The sequence below is a fragment of the Myxine glutinosa genome, chromosome 13 (assembly GCF_964187855.1).
Source record: "Myxine glutinosa chromosome 13, kmMyxGlut1.1, whole genome shotgun sequence".
Lineage (NCBI taxonomy): Eukaryota > Metazoa > Chordata > Myxini > Myxiniformes > Myxinidae > Myxine > Myxine glutinosa.
In genome coordinates this window covers 8,260,735-8,281,456 of record NC_136273.1, presented here as the reverse complement: position 1 = coordinate 8,281,456, position 20,722 = coordinate 8,260,735, and the positions used below count along the sequence as shown (strand labels likewise).

At 41.5% G+C, this 20,722-nt stretch overlaps 1 protein-coding gene across 1 annotated transcript in view; it reads right to left on the bottom strand.

The window, feature by feature from the left end:
* The window catches only part of LOC137438422 (proton-coupled zinc antiporter SLC30A2-like), a 44,438-nt gene extending 32,936 nt beyond the window's left edge, over positions 1-11,502 (bottom strand). The window contains exon 1 of the mRNA XM_068133541.2: positions 11,364-11,502. Coding sequence (XP_067989642.1) covers positions 11,364-11,428 — 65 coding nt within the window. The 5' untranslated portion in view covers positions 11,429-11,502. The remainder of the gene's footprint in view (positions 1-11,363) is intronic.
* Positions 11,503-20,722: the final 9,220 nt, after the last annotated feature.

The window sequence follows — 20,722 nt, the reverse complement described above, 5'->3', positions numbered from 1 at the left end:
TCTCCGATTAATATGAAACCTTGAAAAGGCACATCCTCGGGTCCCCAGCAATATACCTGGCAAGTTTCAAGTATATCGGACCCGTGGTTGTCGAGAAACAGCGGTCACAGACAAACGACACACACACATACACACATACACACACACATACACACAGAGATTACTGGAATTATAGATAGATGGAGCAAGTGTTTGTATGCATGTATGTCCGCTCTTCACCCATTGGTAAGACAGCTGACTTGACACCACCCACAATCGTAACCTGAAATACTTAACCTAAAGTACCCAGAGGACCCAAAAGAACCCCCCTTCCCCAAACTCCCCCGAGGACCCAAAATAACCCCCCCCCCTTCCCCAAACTCCTCCGAGGACCCAAAAGACAGAGAAGACACCGAGGATCCAAAAGACGCTGAGGACCCAAAAAACCCCAATGACCCTAATACCTCAAAAGACCCTGAGGACCCAAAGGACCCCAAAGACAGAAAAGACCCCAAAGACCCAATGGACCCCAAAGACCCAAATACACAAAAGACCCCGAAGACCCCATTGACCTAAAAGACCCGAACACTGAAAAGACCCAAAAGACCCCAAAGACCCCAGATGGCCAAAATATTTTAAAGACCCCAAGACCCAAAATACCCCAAACACCGAAAAGACCCCAAAGACCAAAAATACCCCGAAGACCTCAAAGGCTCCAAAGACCCATAATATTGAAAAGATGCTGAAGACCCAAAATATCCTGAAGACTCAAAAAACCCCAAAGATCCCCAAAAAACCTGAACGCCAAAAGACCCCAAAGACCCAAAGGACCACAAACACCAAAAAGACCCCAAAGACTCAAAGGACCCCAAAGACCTAAAAGACCCAGAACACCAAAAAGACCCCAAAGACCCAAAAGACACCAAATAACCAAAATATCCCGAAGACACCCAAAAAAACCCGAACACCAAAAAGACCCAAAAGACCCAAAACATCCTGAAGACCGAAAAGACCTCGAAGACCCAAAAGACGCCGAATCCCCCAAAGACCCCGAAGACCCAAAATATCCTGAAGACCCCCAAAAAACCCCAAAGACCCCCCCCCAAAAAACCCCAAAGACCCCCCCCCCCCAAAAAAAACCCTGAACACCGAAAATACCCCAAAGAACCAAAAGACCCGAAGAACCAAATGACCCAAAGACCCTTAACGACCTCAAAGACCCCAAAGACCCAAAATACCCTGAAGACACTTAAAGACCATGAAGACCCAAGAGAACCAAAAGACCTTGAAGACCCAAAAGACCCCAAAAACCCTTAAAACCCCAGATTACCCCAAAGATCCTAAAATACCCAAAAGACCCTTAAATACCCAAAAGGCTGAAAAGACCCAAATACCCAATGGACCCCAAAGACCAAAAATACCCCCAAAGACCCTGAAGACCAAAATACCGAAAAGACCCTGGAGACTGAAAAGACTCGGAAGACCCAAAATACCCTTAAAAGGGAACCCAAACGCAACTATATTTTTCTGAAAAAACCATTGGCAATCATTAATGAGGTCTAATTTTAAGGATTTGTTTTTTATTTGCCAATCACGAAGTGCCAAAAAAACCCTAGACTGTCCATGTTCGAGTTTGCCAGTGACGTCACATTGTGAACTCACCGTGATCCTACTGGTGACGGTACACAGAGAAACGGTGCATTGCGAGCTCGGATTCCGATACTGATTGGGGATGATGAATGGGGTATTGCGAGTGGTCGTGGGTATTGCTAGCTTGGGTGACGGCTGATAGGAGATTGTGAGGGGATGGTGGAGCGGGGTGAGGGGTGTGGTGTGGTCGTGGATATTGTTAGCTTGGGTGACAGTTGAAGCATGATTGTGAGGGAATGGTGGAGGGGAGAGGTGGGAGGGGGGAGGGGGAAAGAAGGAGTGTGGGGTTGTCGTGGGTATTGTTAGCTAGGGTGACTGTTGGTTTTTTTTTTGGAAAATTGAGATGCCTCAAAAACCAAGGACACATAAGTTGAACAGAAATCAGCAAGGGCAATATTACCAAAGGAAATCAGCAAGAAATCCAAGTCAAAGCAGTTGTCAGCAGAAAATATCCGATGGCAGAAAAATGTGTTGCACACTTGGAACAGGGTCGACCGTAGGGCGGGTAATCTGCTAGTATATTACAAATTTCACCAACGTTCGTTTCCGCCTTCTTGAATTTTATGAAGAAAACTCTCAAATTCACGTTGGTGTCTATCAGTTCGATTGGCCAAAATGTGTTGGTGCTCATATCTCAAAGGCTATGCATTGAAACGAGCTGAAACTTAGAATATACATCGACCAATACGTCTAATTAATGGCTTCCTAAACAAGTTCAAACTCTGCATTCATTGATGGGGTCTAGGGGAGGTGGGGGGTTTGACCACCCCTGCCCCCAAAAGAGGTATTTGCTCTCTTCTCCGAAACTACACGCACCATGTTAATAAAAGCTGGCAACAAGCTTCATATCTGATGCCTAACGAAGGTGTATTGACCACATCAAAAATATGTCCTCAATGTGGGGGTCTAGAGGGGGAGGGGAGGGATAACCATCAGACCATCAAAATAGGTATTTGCTCTCTTCTCTGAAACTACACACTCGACTTTCATGAAATTTGGCTAAAAGCTTCATATCTGATGCCTAACGAAGGTGTATTGACCACATCAAAATCTGCATTTATTGGGGGGTTTACGGAGGAGGGGTTTTTGACACCCCCCCCCCCCCACCCATCTCCCACCCAAATTAGGTATTTGCTCTCTTCTCCGAAACTACACACACGATTTTAATGAAACTTGGCTACAACCTTCATAACTGATGTGTAATGAAGTTGTATTGCCAGCATCAAAATCTGAGCACATTAATGGGGTTTACAGGGGTGGGGAGGTTGATCCCCCAAAATAGGTGTTTGCTTGCTTCTACAAAACTACACACGCGATTTCAATGAAACTTGATCACAACCTTCATCTTCCATGATGTACCAAAGTTTGTTCAAGGCACTAAAAATATCAGGGTTTGAGGGGGTCTGTGGAGGGTTTGAATAATGTTCTAGAAAGGTTTATATAAAGTGGCATCAATTTGATTCATACAGCTGCATGAATAAGTAAATGTATTTTATTTGCCAGATGTAGGGCTTCCCTTTATATGAACTTTTCTCGAGCATTGCAGTCAACCCTCATTAATCTGCCCCCGTTTAATCCGGAAATCTCGCTATCCGACCAAAACATCCAGGAACAGATTTCCGCCATACATTTTATCCCTCTAATCCGCAAAATAGTTTATCTGACAATCTCGCTAATCCGACATTGGGTGCTCGGAACAAAGTAGTCTGGATTAACGAGGGTTGAATGTACTTGGTTCCTCCTAAGAACACAAGGGTAGTCCAGCATGCACACAATTTTTTTTTGAAAATCCCTTATTTTCTATCATCTGGCATTTTCCACAAGCCATGGAATATCCTTCTTTTCTATAGATATCCACATAGCACATACCATAAAAAGGGGTCTTTTTTTAATGCCCCTGGCATTTTCCCCAATAATCTGTTCATGCTGCCGACGATTGCTCGTCTGCTCTTTTGGAAGGATCCGCCAGGTGTAACGTCCATCAGGTAATGCTGGAAGATGAGACACCAGTTTAACGTCCATCCGAAGGACGGCGCACACACACTGATGAAACCACAGCATGGCAGTTTATAGCTACGTCGGGATTCAAACCCAGGCAACACAGCTGAGAGGCAAGTGTGTGTATCTATAGGGCATCATACAGTGTGTATATAAATTATATATATATATATATATATATATATATATATATATATATATATATATATATTGTTGCGGTTTTTAGAACCTTCACTTTGTAAAATAATAAGCCTTGTAAATAATTCCCTGTAAATATCCCCATCTTCCAAGGTCAAAGGTCGCACCCTAGTTAGTCCATATTGCAACACTTAGGACACCATAGGAACCTTTCAGTTATTTCATTAGTATGTGTTTCAGGTAAGGCTCTGTTTCCAATAGTTTGACTCTGCGTTGCATTAATCAAATATCCTAGGCCCCATTTCAAATCCCCTTCATTTTGCGGGGTAGCCTCCCTCCAAAGTGTATTGTGCGTCTCTGCCAGCCACAGCGCTGGCTCCAAACGCCATTAACCACGTGGTCAGAGTGGAGAAAAAGGGGGAGGAGTTGTCAGGGCGAGGCGTGGCCCCGTCGACGTGTCACCAAGGGAGGAGTCGGTGAGCCCTCGCGACCAACCAGGGCTGAGGCGAGCTGACCGGTGGGTGTGTCCTAAAAGCCCGTGGCTTGATACGCGAGCGCGTGATAAAAGCGCTCGCGTGGGACTACTTACGGAGATGAGAGAGAGGGAGAGAGTCGAGTTGAGAGAGTTGAGAGTTGAAGTTGAGACGGGGAGACGGGAGCGAGAGAGAGAGAGAGCTGGCGTGAGAGCTGAGTGCACGAACGACTTCTAGCTGGGACTTCTGCCGAACATCAGTGCGTCAGGAACGTTCAAAGCCTCCCTCCCCGATTTATGAACCCCGATAACTAAGGTCCGCTCGCGTTCAACAATCAATGAACAGCGCTGCCTACCGGGTTTCACCGCGGAACCGGAGCGTGGACCGGAGTGGAGCGTAGACCGGAGTGGAGCGTGAACCGGGGCTGGAGCCAATACTGGCCCATCTGCTTGGACCTTCCTTCCTGCTATTCCCCTTTTGTGTAAGTCTGTTTGTGTTGTCCTGGGCGTGATATTTAAGACTGTGTAAGCTTGCCCTGTGCCCTTTTGCTCTTCTTATTGTATATGCCCTTCTTTCGTTTCCTCTTCTAATTGTACAAATAGTTAATAAATTGCCCTGTTCTTTCTGTTTTCTCCTTATTCGATCATCTTCGTCTTTTCTCTCCATCGAGTACCTGTGGCATGATTCGGAACTGCTTTAATCGGGTTTAGTCCTTTTGTTAATGGCTCGGGCTTCGGATTGTTAAACCGCTCGGCAAATTCTATCTTGTCCGCGGTCCGAGCAGACGTTATCTCCCTGTTTCACGGCCAGGGGTAGCACTCAGGTATTTGGGACTTCATTGACCCATCACCCTGGCTGCTCCCGACCGGAAGGAGCGTTATAACTTCTAGGGTTGGGGGGAACGGCCAGCTTAAAGGACAAGGGGATTAACCCCCCCTTGGTAAGGGGAGTGCCGACCCCGGATCCGTAAGAATATATATATATATATATACACATATAAATAATATAAATAATACAATCTTCACAGTGTGTTGATGCTGCCGAAGTAATTTATTGACAAGGTGGTTTGGCATTTCCTTCCCAGCATTTTGGCTGTACTCTATCTTTTAAAACGCTGAACGTTAAACAAGTAAGCAGCATGTACCATGATAAACCAGCACGTTCCATGATAAATCAGCACGTACCATGATAAATCAGCACGTACCATGATAAATCAGCACGTACCATGATAAATCAGCACGTACCATGATAAATCAGCATGTACCATGATAAATCAGCATGTACCATGATAAACCAGCACGTTCCATGATAAATCAGCATGTACCATGATAAATCAGCACGTACCATGATAAATCAGCACGTACCATGATAAATCAGCACGTACCATGATAAATCAGCACGTACCATAATAAATCAGCACATACCATAATAAATCAGCACGTACCATAATAAAATCTTTGGAATGACTCAGCCGGGGTTCGAAACAACGATTTTACAGACTCAGATTGGACGTTCTAAGTATAACAACACCGAGTCTGGTATCAAATATAAATAAATAAATATTTTTAATCTAACTATGACAACACTGAGTCTGGTATCAAATATAAATAAATAAATATTTTAAATATAACTATGACAACACTGAGTCTGGTATTAAATATAAATAAACAAATATTTTTAATCTAACTATGACTACACCGAGTCTGGTATAAAATATAAATAAATAAATATTTTTAATCTAACTGACAACACCGAGTCTGGTATCAAAATATAAAGAAACAAATCTTTTTAATCCAACTAAGACAACGCTGAGTCTGGTATTAAATATAAATAAGCAAATATTTTTAATCTAACTATGACAATACCGAGTCTGATATCAAATATAAAGAAATAAATATTTTTTATCTAACTATGACAACACCGAGTCTGGTATCAAATATAAATAAACAAATATTTTTAATCTAACGATGACAACGAGTCTGGTATCAAATATAAATAAATAAATATTGCTGCGGTTTTGAGATTGGCACATTGAAGTCAATAAATGTTAAAGGTTTGCCTCCCATAGTTAGTCACACGAGCAACATATAGGCCCATTTGTAGTATAGTTATGTCTTAGTATGTGTAAGAATAGGCCATTTCCCCTCTTAGTACCTGCGTTGTGTAAAGGCAGGAGAATAGGCCCTAAAATCATTTTGCTCCAACCTCCATTCTACCTCTATGGGCGCAATCCATCCCGCGTCCCATTTGGCTGTCCACTAGTGAAGTTAACACGAGGCAGGGCCTCGAACGGTGAAGGAGGGTTGAGCTCGGCACGGCAGCAGTGGGGACGGTAAGAATGAACCAGGCATTCAAAGCTCGAGCAGCATGGCGTGAGAGGGCGTGGTCAAGAGCGTCTGGTGAGTTCCAGAGGGTTTGAAGGGCATGGCATATATAACCCGATGCGAAAAGCCCTCGAGAGGACTTGGAGAGGATAAGTGCGTTGAAAAGGACTCGCGTGCACACGGCAGTTGCAAAAAAAGGACTTGCAGAGGAGAGGACTCGCAGAGGGAAGGACTTGAGAGTTATCGAGGGAGGAGCGCTGAGCTGGTGCGGAGTTTACGAGAGGATTCCAAGGAGATGCGCTTGGAAAGGATCCTTCACACTGTATGAACTTTGTTACGTGGAATACGTGGGCACAGACAGGGCGTTGATAACTCACTCGGTTCGGCCAAAGCGAGTGAATGCGGCTGAGTAACCGCCAGCCGCGCAAAGTCCACCCTTTACCGTTCGCCCCGAGATTACCAGCTTTGTTCGAGCGACACAATAAGAGTCCCTGCTTTCGCCTACCTCCATCTTCGTGGGACGAGCCGGGGACCGTGGAGAGCCGGACGGGGCCGACCCTGGCCGACCAAGCCGGCGCGTTCGGCCTGAACAGCATGCTGCCCATCTGCAATCCCTGTGTGAGTGTGTGTGTCAGATGGGCCCATTGTCCTGGGGTATCAAGTGTAAGATTGTATAAGGATTGCTCTGTGTCTCTTCCTCCTGTGCTGTAAATACGTGCGTAATAATTAAACCAATTTGTTCTTCCTTTTCTTTCAAATTCGATCGCCTTTGTGATTTCTCCATTGACTAAGCGTGGTACGAATAAGATCGTTCCAATCGGGTCTAGTATTATAAATAGCGCGGATCACGTGTACGCAAACCACTCGGCGTATCACCATTACACGTGGTTCGTGCGAGGCTTATTCCATCGCTTCCAGGGCAGCGCCAGTACTTAGGTAACAGCGAATTTGGTCCCAAAACCCTATTTAGCGCTGTCCGGAAGGGACGTAATAGGTATCGGGTCGCACCAGGTCAGTAAAGACAAGGGGATTAATCCCCCCTTGATAAGGGGAGAAGGTTTCCGGTGACAGATCGACAACAATATTTTAAATCTAACTTTGACACCACTAAGACTAGTATCAAATATAAATAAATAAATATTTTAAATTTAACAATGACAACACTGAGTCTGGTATCAAATATAAAGAAATAAATATTTTTAATCTAACTACGACAACACCGAGTCTGGTATCAAATATAAATAAACAAATATTTTAAATCTAACTATGACAACACCGAGTCTGGTATCAAATATAAAGAAACAAATATTTTTAATCTAACTATGACAACACTAGGGTGCCGGCTTAGGATCCTAGGATCCTGGGTTCGAATCTTGGTCGATCGCTGAATTAACGCCAGGGGGGTTGACTCAGCCTATCATCCTTCCGAGGTCGGCAAATTGAGTTCCAGTTCACTGGTAATTCCCTGTTTGTCGTTAAAGGCGGCAAAAAGGGTTGGCGTCAGGAAGGGCATCCGGCCGTAAAACATTGCTTCAAAAAGGGGACCGAAAAACAACAACAACCACGGTTCCCGAAAAAGGCCAACCCCTGCTTGCGGGGAAAAATGGCCTCTAAAGGTGGTTTTTTATATTTTTTTAACTATGACAACACCGAGTCTGGTATCAAATATAAATAAACAAATATTTTTAATCTAACTATGACAGCACTGAGTCTGGTATTAAATATCAATAAATAAATATTTTTTAATCTAACTATGACAGCACTGAGTCTGGTATTAAATATAAATAAATTAATATATTTAATTTAACTATGACAACACCGAGTCTGGTATCAAATATAAACAAATATTTTTAATCTAACTATGACAACGCTGAGTCTGGTATCAAATATAAAGAAATTAATATTTTTAATCTACCTATGACAACACCGAGTCTGGTATTAAATATAAATAAATAAATATTTTAAATCTAACTATGACAACGCTGAGTGTGGTATCAAATATAAAGAAATAAATATTTTTTATCTAACTATGACAACGCTGAGTCTGGTATCAAATATAAAGAAACAAATATTTTAAATCTAACTATGACAACGCTGAGTCTGGTATCAAATATAAAGAAATAAATATTTTAAATCTACCTATGACAACACTGAGTCTGGTATCAAATATAAAGAAAGAAATATTTTTAATCTACCTATGACAACGCTGAGTCTGGTATCAAATATAAAGAAATAAATATTTTTAATCGACCTATGACAACGCTGAGTCTGGTATCAAATATAAAGAAATAAATATTTTTTATCTAACTATGACAACGCTGAGTCTGGTATCAAATATAAAGAAACAAATATTTTAAATCTAACTATGACAACGCTGAGTCTGGTATCAAATATAAAGAAATAAATATTTTAAATCTACCTATGACAACACTGAGTCTGGTATCAAATATAAAGAAAGAAATATTTTTAATCTACCTATGACAACACCGAGTCTGGTATCAAATATAAATAAATAAATATTTTTAATCTACCTATGACAACGCTGAGTCTGGTATCAAATATAAAGAAATAAATATTTTTAATCTACCTATGACAACACCGAGTCTGGTATTAAATATAAATAAATTAATATTTTTAAGCTCACGATGACAACACCGAGTGTGATATCAAATATAAAGAAATAAATATTTTTAATCTACCTATGACAACACCGAGTGTGATATCAAATATAAAGAAATAAATATTTTAAATCTACCTATGACAACGCCGAGTCTGGTATTAAATATAAATAAATTAATATTTTTAATCTACCTATGACAACGCTGAGTCTGGTATCAAATATAAAGAAATAAATATTTTTAATCTACCTATGACAACACCGAGTCTGGTATCAAATATAAATAAATTAATATTTTTAATCTACCTATGACAACGCTGAGTCTGGTATCAAATATAAAGAAATAAATATTTTTAATCTACCTATGACAACACCGAGTCTGGTATCAAATATAAATAAATTAATATTTTTAATCTACCTATGACAACGCTGAGTCTGATATCAAATATAAAGAAATAAATATTTTTAATCTACCTATGACAACGCTGAGTCTGGTATCAAATATAAATAAATTAATATTTTTAATCTACCTATGACAACGCTGAGTCTGGTATCAAATATAAAGAAATAAATATTTTTAATCTACCTATGACAACACCGAGTCTGGTATTAAATATAAATAAATTAATATTTTTAAGCTCACGATGACAACACCGAGTGTGATATCAAATATAAAGAAATAAATATTTTTAATCTACCTATGACAACACCGAGTGTGATATCAAATATAAAGAAATAAATATTTTTAATCTACCTATGACAACGCCGAGTCTGGTATCAAATATAAATAAATTAATATTTTTAATCTACCTATGACAACGCTGAGTCTGATATCAAATATAAAGAAATAAATATTTTTAATCTACCTATGACAACACCGAGTCTGGTATCAAATATAAATAAATTAATATTTTTAATCTACCTATGACAACACCGAGTCTGGTATCAAATATAAATAAATAAATATTTTTTATTTAACTATGACAACGCTGAGTCTGGTATCAAATATAAAGAAACAAATATTTTTAATTTAACTATGACAACGCTGAGTCTGGTATCAAATATAAATAAATAAATATTTTTTATTTAACTATGACAACGCTGAGTCTGGTATCAAATATAAAGAAACAAATATTTTAAATCTACCTATGACAACGCCGTCTGGTATTAAATATAAATAAATTAATATTTTTAATCTACCTATGACAACACCGAGTCTGGTATCAAATATAAATAAATAAATATTTTTTATTTAACTATGACAACGCTGAGTCTGGTATCAAATATAAAGAAACAAATATTTTAAATCTACCTATGACAACGCCGTCTGGTATTAAATATAAATAAATTAATATTTTTAATCTACCTATGACAACACCGAGTCTGGTATCAAATATAAATAAATAAATATTTTTTATTTAACTATGACAACGCTGAGTCTGGTATCAAATATAAAGAAACAAATATTTTAAATCTACCTATGACAACGCCGTCTGGTATTAAATATAAATAAATAAATATTTTTAAGCTCACGATGACAACACCGAGTGTGGTATCAAATATAAATATATATATAATTAGTTATTCTGGGGAGCTCAACAAACTCGCCAAAAAACCAGTGACAGAAACATGATCGAAATTATCGGCCTATTCATAATATTAATAATAATATCATGTGATGCTTTATTCCAACCGCAGCGATATATTACATAATGACGTATTTTACAAAGCTGAAGACGTACATATTATTGCGTATATATTATACTCGTTTTCATTTCATGTATACATATACATATATATATATATATAAATGTTCATGGATTCGTTATTAATGTAAGAAAAGATGAGTATTTCTGTTGTTTCGTTTCACAAAGCACTAGAATCGCTTCTAAATTTAAAAGCGAAAATGCGCAAAAACGAAAGATTTTTTGATTTGTAAAAATGTACAAAGAGCCGATAGTAAATCGTCGCCGATATGTTTGGGTTTATTTAAACAAATGGATATTTCTTTGGCACATAATCACCGGGATTCATTCATCGACCTCCCATAAGACCCTCGGGGGGTGGGGGTGTGAATTTGCTCCCGTGAACCCGAACAACAAAAACGGATGAACCAGGTCTCGAAACATGTAAAGAATGGACCAGACGTAATTGATGTTAACTGTGACGCAATGCCGAGCTCACCTCGACAGGTTAGACGAGTAGAAACTCTTCTTTTCCTCCACCAAGAGCTGGTTTTCCACGTCCATCGTTTGGCGCCAGTTCGTGAATGGACCCGGCCGGACTCAGCACCCAACGCCAGTCTCTGATCCCACGCACGAGTAACGCTGGTCTTCGTGCCCCCAGCCTCCCTGGACTATAAACCGTGGGTTCTCGATCAATTCCCAAAGCGTGCCCCCTGGTGGACACGTTCCGCTTACGCACCTCCATCCCGTGAAAATGTTTATGGATCGCTCATGGGCAGGCTGTTGGTAATTACTCCCGCCAGGGAGTAATGCATTCGATCGTGTCCGTGTGTGTGTGTGTGTGTGTGTGTGTGTGTGTGTGTGTGTGTGTGTGTGTGTGTGTGTGTGTGTGTGTGTGTGTGTGTTTGTGTGTTTGTGAACAACATATCTGGAAAAGTTCTGAACGGATTTGGATGAAAGTTGGTGGGATGATTGCCCTTGGGATAAGGAAGAATTGATTAGTTTTTGGTGAAGCTCAGGATATTATTCCGGATCCAGAAATTTTTTGAAGGATTGTTTACCATTGGAAGATAGGGCTCATTTGTTTTTAAATATTATCTTCTATATATTCTATATTTAACATTGTGATATGAAAATAGTTTTCATATTTGTTGTAAATGTAGTTTAAACTCGTGGTTATGCATTAGAGCGGTGTATTTTGTTAGCAGCGTCGTCTTCAAGGTTCTTTTTTTAATTTTTATAATAAAGACATATTCTGTCATTTTCAAACCAGAAAAGTGTATATTCGGTTTCCCCGTTTCATAAAATGTATCGTTTGATACGTATAATGCTTTAAAACTGCTTTTTTTTTTCTTTTTTCTTTTTTATCTATCTATAATTCCAGTAATCTCTGTGTGTGTGTATGCGACCGCTGTTTCTCGACAACTACCGGTCCGATATACTTGAAACTTGCCAGGTATATTGCTGGGGACCCGAGGATGTGCCTTTTCAAGGTTTCATATTAATCGGACAATTACTTACCGAGCTATGTCCAAAAAACGATTCAACCAATCAGAGAGCAGCGAGCTATCGCGTGTGCCGAACGTGGCGAACACACTCTGCCTCGGACGGCACATTTGAGAGCGTATTCATTTATTTCACGTTGGCAAACTATGTTGCCGCTATGTTGGCGTTAAACTATGTTTTAAAACTAATTAAAACCATTTCATGCAAATAGAGGGGGGGGGGGGGGGGGGGATTGTCACTGTACTCGCAAGCCGTTCGCCGTTCGCTTTGGCGTTGCGAATGGACCAAAACATTTCATGGACCAAACCATTTCATGTAAAGCGTTCGCCGTTCGCTTTGGCGTTGCGAATGGACCAAAACATTTCATGGACCAAACCATTTCATGTAAATAGAGGGGGGGATATAATTTTAGATATATATATAGTACGGGCATGCCCTAGTAACTTCAAAGAGGTATCAACATTTACCTCGGCGAATGTCAATCGCGGTGTCAGCATTTGATGAACTTATAAAGACTTAGGTGAGTTATAAGTGTGACCAGCATGTGCACGGGATTCTTCCCAGAAGAATGAGTGGTCGCATTAGCTTGTACGACTTAAAGTGAGCGAGTTTTGTTTTGACGTTTGGGCCACTTTTACATGTTGTATCCCTAAGGAATGAAACGAACGTTTTCCTGGCTTACAATTTTATTTGAAGTCACACATGCCTCAAAATACACTCACTCATATAGAATTGAACGCTGAATCCGAAGATGTAAGTGAAATTGCCTTGTCTTTTTTTAACATTATCTTTATATATAAAACACAGTTTGTGTGTGTGTGTGTGTGTGTGTGTGTGTGTGTGTGTGTGTGTGTGTGTGTGTGTGTGTGTGTGTGTGTGTGTGTGTGTGTGTGTGTGTGTGTGTGTGTGTGTGTGTGTGTGTGTGTGTGTGTGTGTGTAATGTTACCGATAGACTCCTAAACGGAGAGGCTTACGTGCTTGATATTTGGCATAGACATGGCCGAACTCAGACGAACATGGCCGAACTCAAAATATTTGACGATCCATATTTTTTATTCATATTTACCTCAGCGCATTTCAGCGCACGGAATCAACGGAATTAGAGCAGGTGGGCGCTGATTCGCTCAGAGCGATCACGTGATGACGCTATGACGCTATGACGCTATGAAAAAAAAAATCGCTATGACGCTATGAAGCTGTGAACGATATGACGCTGACACTATGAAAAAAAAAATCGCTATGAAACGCGATGACGCTATGACGCTATGAAACGCTATGAACGCTATGACGCTATGACGCTATGAAAAAAAAAAGTCGCCATGAAACGCGATGACGCTATGACGCTATGAAACGCTATGAACGCTATGAACGATATGACGCTATGACGCTATGAAAATAAAAATCGCTATGACGCTATGAAACGCTATGACGCTATGAACGATATGAACGCTATGAAACGCTATGAACGCTATGAAGGCTATGACGCTATGAAACGCTATGACGCTATGAACGATATGACGCTATGACGCTATGAAAAAAAAAATCGCTATGACGCTATGAAACGCAATGAAACGCTATGACGCTATGGAAAAAAAAATCGCTCGCTTTACCAAGGGGCTCGCTCTCCCCCCGTTCCCCTCCCCCCCCCCTCCCCTCCCCTCCCCCGCCCGGCAATGCCGGGTACTTCTGCTAGTCTTCTATATATTCTAAATATATATCTGTGCAGTGTCTGTCTTGTGTTGTCTTGTCTTGTGTTGTCACTGAAGTACTCCCTCAAACTTTTGTGAAATCGTACTATTCCAACTTGACCCACGGCGGGAGTATGCGCTCCACTGAGTGGAGTTCTAGTTGGTTTATGTAATTAATCAGCAAATCGCTTCTCTGTTTGCTCTTCAGTCTGGATGACATCATCAGAGTTTAATCGTATTTTTCAATTTAGCACTTTTCATCTTTTTCACAATAAACCGATCAATTTGTTTTCTCAACATTGGATTTCATATCAAAGTCAAATTAAAGAACATTTCTCTGTCCGCTTTGTGTTTTGCATCCAGCATCGTCCTATTATCATAATCAACATCGTGTTTCATGTAAACTTCATCAACCCTGTTTAGGTTTTTGCTCCAAGGTTGAGGATTTCCAGATTTATATCATTTTTTATCCAAGTTTGCTTGGGGTCCTCGGTAGGTGTACTTCCCCCGGTAACCCACTTGTTGCAAATTTAGTTCCTGACAAATACTTTTTTTTATATCGCCACCAGTTATGAGGTCAACACATCTTGATGCTCGAAAAAAATGTACTTGTTAAATGCGTCGTGATGTCCGGATGTCTGTCCGTCTGGTCGTGCGTCCGTCCGTTAACTTTTTGCCATTTTTTCTACTCCTCCGTTATCACCCGGCTGATTGTTCTGAAACTTGAGTCATGATACAAGACAGCAGCCTGCACATTCGCTCGTGCTTAGGTTTTTCGATTTTGGATCATAGGAGTTCCCAGGGTTTGGGGGGGGGCAGGGGGGGAGGGGGGCGGAAGTGGAGTGGAGGGGTGTTAACCCCCAAACTTCAGATCCCTACTTGTCCCTTATTTACCAGACGATTCCTCCGAAACCCGATAGAGCTCTCCTACTCGATGGTCCACATGATCGCTCGGTTTTACTTTTTTTATTTCATAACAGGGGGCCACCCAGGGGATCAGGGAGCATAAGGGAATTTTTTTAAGTTTATGAACATGAATGCACATAATTACAGTTTATTTATAAATGCTTCCAAATAAAAATAAGGTAAACCATTCCAAAAGGTAAGCTCACTCTTTTGCCACGAGTGTCATGTTACTTTATTGAAAACAAACTGTTTGTTTTGCTTCGACCTTGCCTGGTCTACAAAGTGCGTCTCGATCCCGGAAATAGTCGCCGTTTCAACCACTCGGAGTCCAAGCCTGTAGGAAGACACGACACTCCGCATTATCTTTCGAAGATAGACGTTCAGTTTAAATTGCATAATCTTAAAGATCCTGACATCACAGTCCTTGTGTTAGAATTTCAGTTTATTTTAGAGTCAAAATAAAAGTTCATTTTTACTTCCGCACCATGAATCAGCCTCCTTGATCGGCTATGTTCCCAACGTGTAAATCTTACACCGATACATATATATTGTTGTGGTTTTGGGAAACCGCTGAGAAATAATCGCAACCACCATACAGGTCCCTTAGAATAGTTATTCCACAGCAGAACGTTATCTTAGCCCCTTCCCCTTATTTCGGGTGAGGATGTCTTCATGCGTTGGGGAGGGAAAGACAGGCCCTCCACTCATAAAAGATAAATTAGCCAGGCTAATGCACCAATATTGCATCCACAGTTATTGATTCAAAGTCTTGTAGGACAGACCAAAGACCATTGGGATATGCACTAGGTAAAAGTCCCTTTGAGAGGGCTTGCGAAGGGGAAGCGACACTCCACCAATCAGGGCCTGAGCAACTTCGGGGAAGCTGTTGGGGGCGGATTGACAAACTCGACCAATCGGGAGCCCGGAAAACACCCCCCAACCCCCCACACCCTCGGTGAGGGTTGGACAAAAAGGCCTTGCACACGTGTTTTCTCTCTCTCTCTTGGTTGGTTTCACTCAGCACGTGTGCATCTTCTCCAGGCCGAACACTCTCACAGGCCTCTGCACGTGATTACTCCCTCTTGGCCTCGGACTTTGTTGGTTGTGCATGTTGGCTCTAGGCCAGATCCTCTCACAGGCCTTTGCACGTGATTTACTCTCTTGGATTTTGGACTTTGTTGGCAGTACACGTGTGCTCCTTTCTTGGCTGGACCCTCTAACAGGTCTCAGGACCTGCCTGCATTATTCTTCGCCTTGGATTCCATTGGCTGTACACGTGTTTTTGGACTCTCTCTTCGGCCTTGGACATTGTTCAATGTGTGTCAATCGCAACAGCAGGCTGAGTCTCACCATCTTTGTCATGCTCACTCCAGGGAAGTTGGTGGCCTTGCAATATTCTGGTCTTGCCATTCTTGCCATCTTACCTCAATGCCCAACCCATTACAATTGCCTCTACGATCACTTCGGGAATACATGAAATAAAAATTAACTTCTCAAAAATCTCCGCTGCACGAGCTTTCATTCCAAGCCGTGTTTTGCAGCAGTTTTCTTGCTGTTCCAAAATGAAAATGAAATTGGTGAATCAAATTGTACATTCCCAAGCTAGTCAACACAACATCACGGTCACAAAGGCCAGACATGCCGACACATTGCTTGACCAGGGAAGGGCGATGAGTTGTGACCGTCCAATATGGTGTCTCTCCTAGTGAGAAAGTTCTCAATCCGCTCAAGTCCCAAGCTAGTCAAAGTTTGCAGGTAGGAGTCACTGATGGTCTGTCTATACATTACCTAAAATGGGGGAGACTGAACATAAAAAGTGATATTGTTCCTCAATGGTAAACATATTGTTACGTTTATGGGGGGGGGGGGGGAGGTGGGGAGGGGGTAGATGAAAGGATACCGTAGGCGCCTCCCTCGGTCTGCACGATCTTTCCAAGTTCCACCAAAGCTCAGAACTCGCTCCACCAGCAGACATGGCACGAAGCGCAGCCATCTCTAGCGCGACCACAACAAAGAGAAAGAGTGAGCGAAGCGACCGCCACTCACGCTAAGCCAGGACAAGATTTGCGTGGTCCTTGATGGTTAATCATCCCCTATTTGCGTGATCCTTGATGGTCAATCATCCCTTATTTGTGTGGTCCTTGATGGTCAACCATCCCCTATTTGCATGGTCCTTGATGGTCAATCATCCCTTATTTGTGTGGTCCTTGATGGTTAATCATCCCCTATTTGCGTGATCCTTGATGGTCAATCATCCCTTATTTGTGTGGTCCTTGATGGTCAACCATCCCCTATTTGCATGGTCCTTGATGGTCAATCATCCCTTATTTGTGTGGTCCTTGATGGTTAATCATCCCCTATTTGCATGGTCATTGTTGGTCAATCATCACCTATTTGCATGGTCCTTGATGGACAAACATCCCCTATTTCCAAGGTTCTTGATGGTCAACCAATTCCTATTTCCAATGTCCTTGATGGTCAACCATCCCCTATTTGCATGGTCCTTGTTGGTCAATCATCCCCTATTGGTGTGGTCCTTGTTGGTCAAACATCCCCTATTCGTGTGGTCCTTGTTGGTCAATCATCCCCTATTGGTGTGGTCCTTGTTGGTCAATCATCCCCTATTGGTGTGGTGCTTGATGGTCAAACATCCCCTATTCGTGTGGTCCTTGTTGGTCAATCATCCCCTATTGGTGTGGTCCTTGTTGGTCAATCATCCCCTATTGGTGTGGTGCTTGATGGTCAAACATCCCCTATTCATGTGGTCCTTGTTGGTCAATCATCCCCTATACGTGTGGTCCTTGTTGGTCAATCATCCCCTATTGGTGTGGTCCTTGTTGGTCAAACATCCCCTATTGGTGTGGTCCTTGTTGGTCAATCATCCCCTATTGGTGTGGTCGTTGTTGGTCAATCATCCCCTATTGGTGTGGTCCTTGTTGGTCAAACATCCCCTATTCGTGTGGTCCTTGATTGTGTACCATCCTCTATTTCCAAGGTCCTTGATAGTCAACCATCCAATTCTTGCTCTGTAATTTATAGTGTTCCTCAAGGCTATGTTCTTGGCCCATATCTTTTTCTGGTATAAATCAATGACTTCTCTGATAACTTTTCATCCCAGCCTACCCTGTATGCCGATGATTCCACACTCTACTGTGTATCCCGATGATTCCACACTCTACTGTGTGTCTCCTAATTCAAGTAGCAAGTTTTGCTCGTAGTAAGGTTTGCGTCTCACTAAACAATGATTTAGAGAACATGTTGAATTGGGGTCATGATTGGCTGGTAACTTTCAACACCAAGAAGACAGACTAAATTGCTGTCCCTGTTCCATTCTAGATACAGGTATTTTCCTCCTGTGCACGTGGGTCCTTTGATCTTGCCGGAAGCAACAGACCTGCATCTACCTGGTCTTGATATCTCCCCTAATCTCAGCTGGAAGAAGTATATATCAGGTCTTGTAAAAAGGGATTTTTATGGGAGTTGGTTGTCTCCATCAAACCCAGAAATATCTATCTCCGCATGTCATCCTTTATTTATATAAGATATGCCCTGTTCTGGAGTACCGTTGCCACATATGAGCAGAAGCACCAGCCTGCCATCTGTCTTTATCATAGAGGCTCCAGAAGTGTGTAGTTAATTTGGTTGGGGTAGAACTTATCAGACAAGCTCCAGAAGTGTGTAGTTAATTTGGTTGGGGTAGAACTTATCAGAGAGGCTCCAGAAGTGTGTAGTTAATTTGGTTGGAGTAGAACTTATCAGACAAGCTCCAGAAGTGTGTAGTTAATTTGGTTGGGGTAGAACTTATCAGAGAGGCGCCAGAAGTGTGTAGTTAATTTGGTTGGAGTAGAACTTATCAGACAGGCTCCAGAAGTGTGTAGTTAATTTGGTTGGGGTAGAACTTATCAGACAAGCTCCAGAAGTGTGTAGTTAATTTGGTTGGGGTAGAACTTATCAGAGAGGCTCCAGAAGTGTGTAGTTAATTTGGTTAGAGTAGAACTTATCAGACAAGCTCCAGAAGTGTGTAGTTAATTTGGTTGGGGTAGAACTTATCAGAGAGGCGCCAGAAGTGTGTAGTTAATTTGGTTGGGGTAGAACTTATCAGAGAGGCTCCAGAAGTGTGTAGTTAATTTGGTTGGGGTAGAACTTATCAGAGAGGCTCCAGAAGTGTGTAGTTAATTTGGTTGGAGTAGAACTTATCAGACAAGCTCCAGAAGTGTGTAGTTAATTTGGATGGGGTAGAACTTATCAGAGAGGCTCCAGAAGTGTGTAGTTAATTTGGTTGGAGTAGAACTTATCAGACAAGCTCCAGAAGTGTGTAGTTAATTTGGTTGGGGTAGAACTTATCAGAGAGGCTCCAGAAGTGTGTAGTTAATTTGGTTGGGGTAGAACTTATCAGAGAGGCTCCAGAAGTATGTAGTTAATTTGGATGGGGTAGAACTTATCAGAGAGGCTCCAGAAGTGTGTAGTTAATTTGGATGGGGTAGAACTTATCAGAGAGGCTCCAGAAGTGTGTAGTTAATTTGGATGGGGTAGAACTTATCAGAGAGGCTCCAGAAGTGTGTAGTTAATTTGGTTGGGGTAGAACTTATCAGAGAGGCTCCAGAAGTGTGTAGTTAATTTGGTTGGGGTAGAACTTATCAGACAAGCTCCAGAAGTGTGTAGTTAATTTGGTTGGAGTAGAACTTATCAGAGAGGCTCCAGAAGTGTGTAGTTAATTTGGTTGGGGTAGAACTTATCAGAGAGGCTCCAGAAGTGTGTAGTTAATTTGGTTGGAGTAGAACTTATCAGAGAGGCTCCAGAAGTGTGTAGTTAATTTGGTTGGGGTAGAACTTATCAGACAAGCGCCAGAAGTGTGTAGTTAATTTGGATGGGGTAGAACTTATCAGACAAGCTCCAGAAGTGTGTCGGTAATTTGGATGGGGTAGAACTTATCAGACAAGCTCCAGAAGTGTGTAGTTAATTTGGATTGGGTAGAACTTATCAGACAAGCTCCAGAAGTGTGTAGTTAATTTGGTTGGAGTAGAACTAATCAGAGAGGCTCCAGAAGTGTGTAGTTAATTTGGTTGGGGTAGAACTTATCAGACAAGCTCCAGAAGTGTGTAGTTAATTTGGTTGGGGTAGAACGTATCAGACAAGCTCCAGAAGTGTGTAGTTAATTTGGTTGGGGTAGAACTTATCAGAAAGGCTCCAGAAGTGTGTAGTTAATTTGGTTGGGGTAGAACTTATCAGAAAGGCTCCAGAAGTGTGTAGTTAATTTGGTTGGGGTAGAACTTATCAGACAAGCTCCAGAAGTGTGTAGTTAATTTGGTTGGGGTAGAACTTATCAGACAAGCTCCAGAAGTGTGTAGTTAATTTGGTTGGAGTAGAACTTATCAGAGAGGCTCCAGAAGTGTGTAGTTAATTTGGTTGGAGTAGAACTTATCAGAGAGGCTCCAGAAGTGTGTAGTTAATTTGGATGGGGTAGAACTTATCAGACAGGATCCAGAAGTGTGTCGGTAATTTGGATGGGGTAGAACTTATCAGACAAGCTCCAGAAGTGTGTAGTTAATTTGGTTGGAGTAGAACTTATCAGACAGGATCCAGGAGTGTGTAGTTAATTTGGTTGGAGTAGAACTTATCAGACAGGATCCAGAAGTGTGTCGGTAATTTGGATGGGGTAGAACTTATCAGACAAGCTCCAGAAGTGTGTAGTTAATTTGGATGGGGTAGAACTTATCAGAAAGGCTCCAGAAGTGTGTAGTTAATTTGGTTGGGGTAG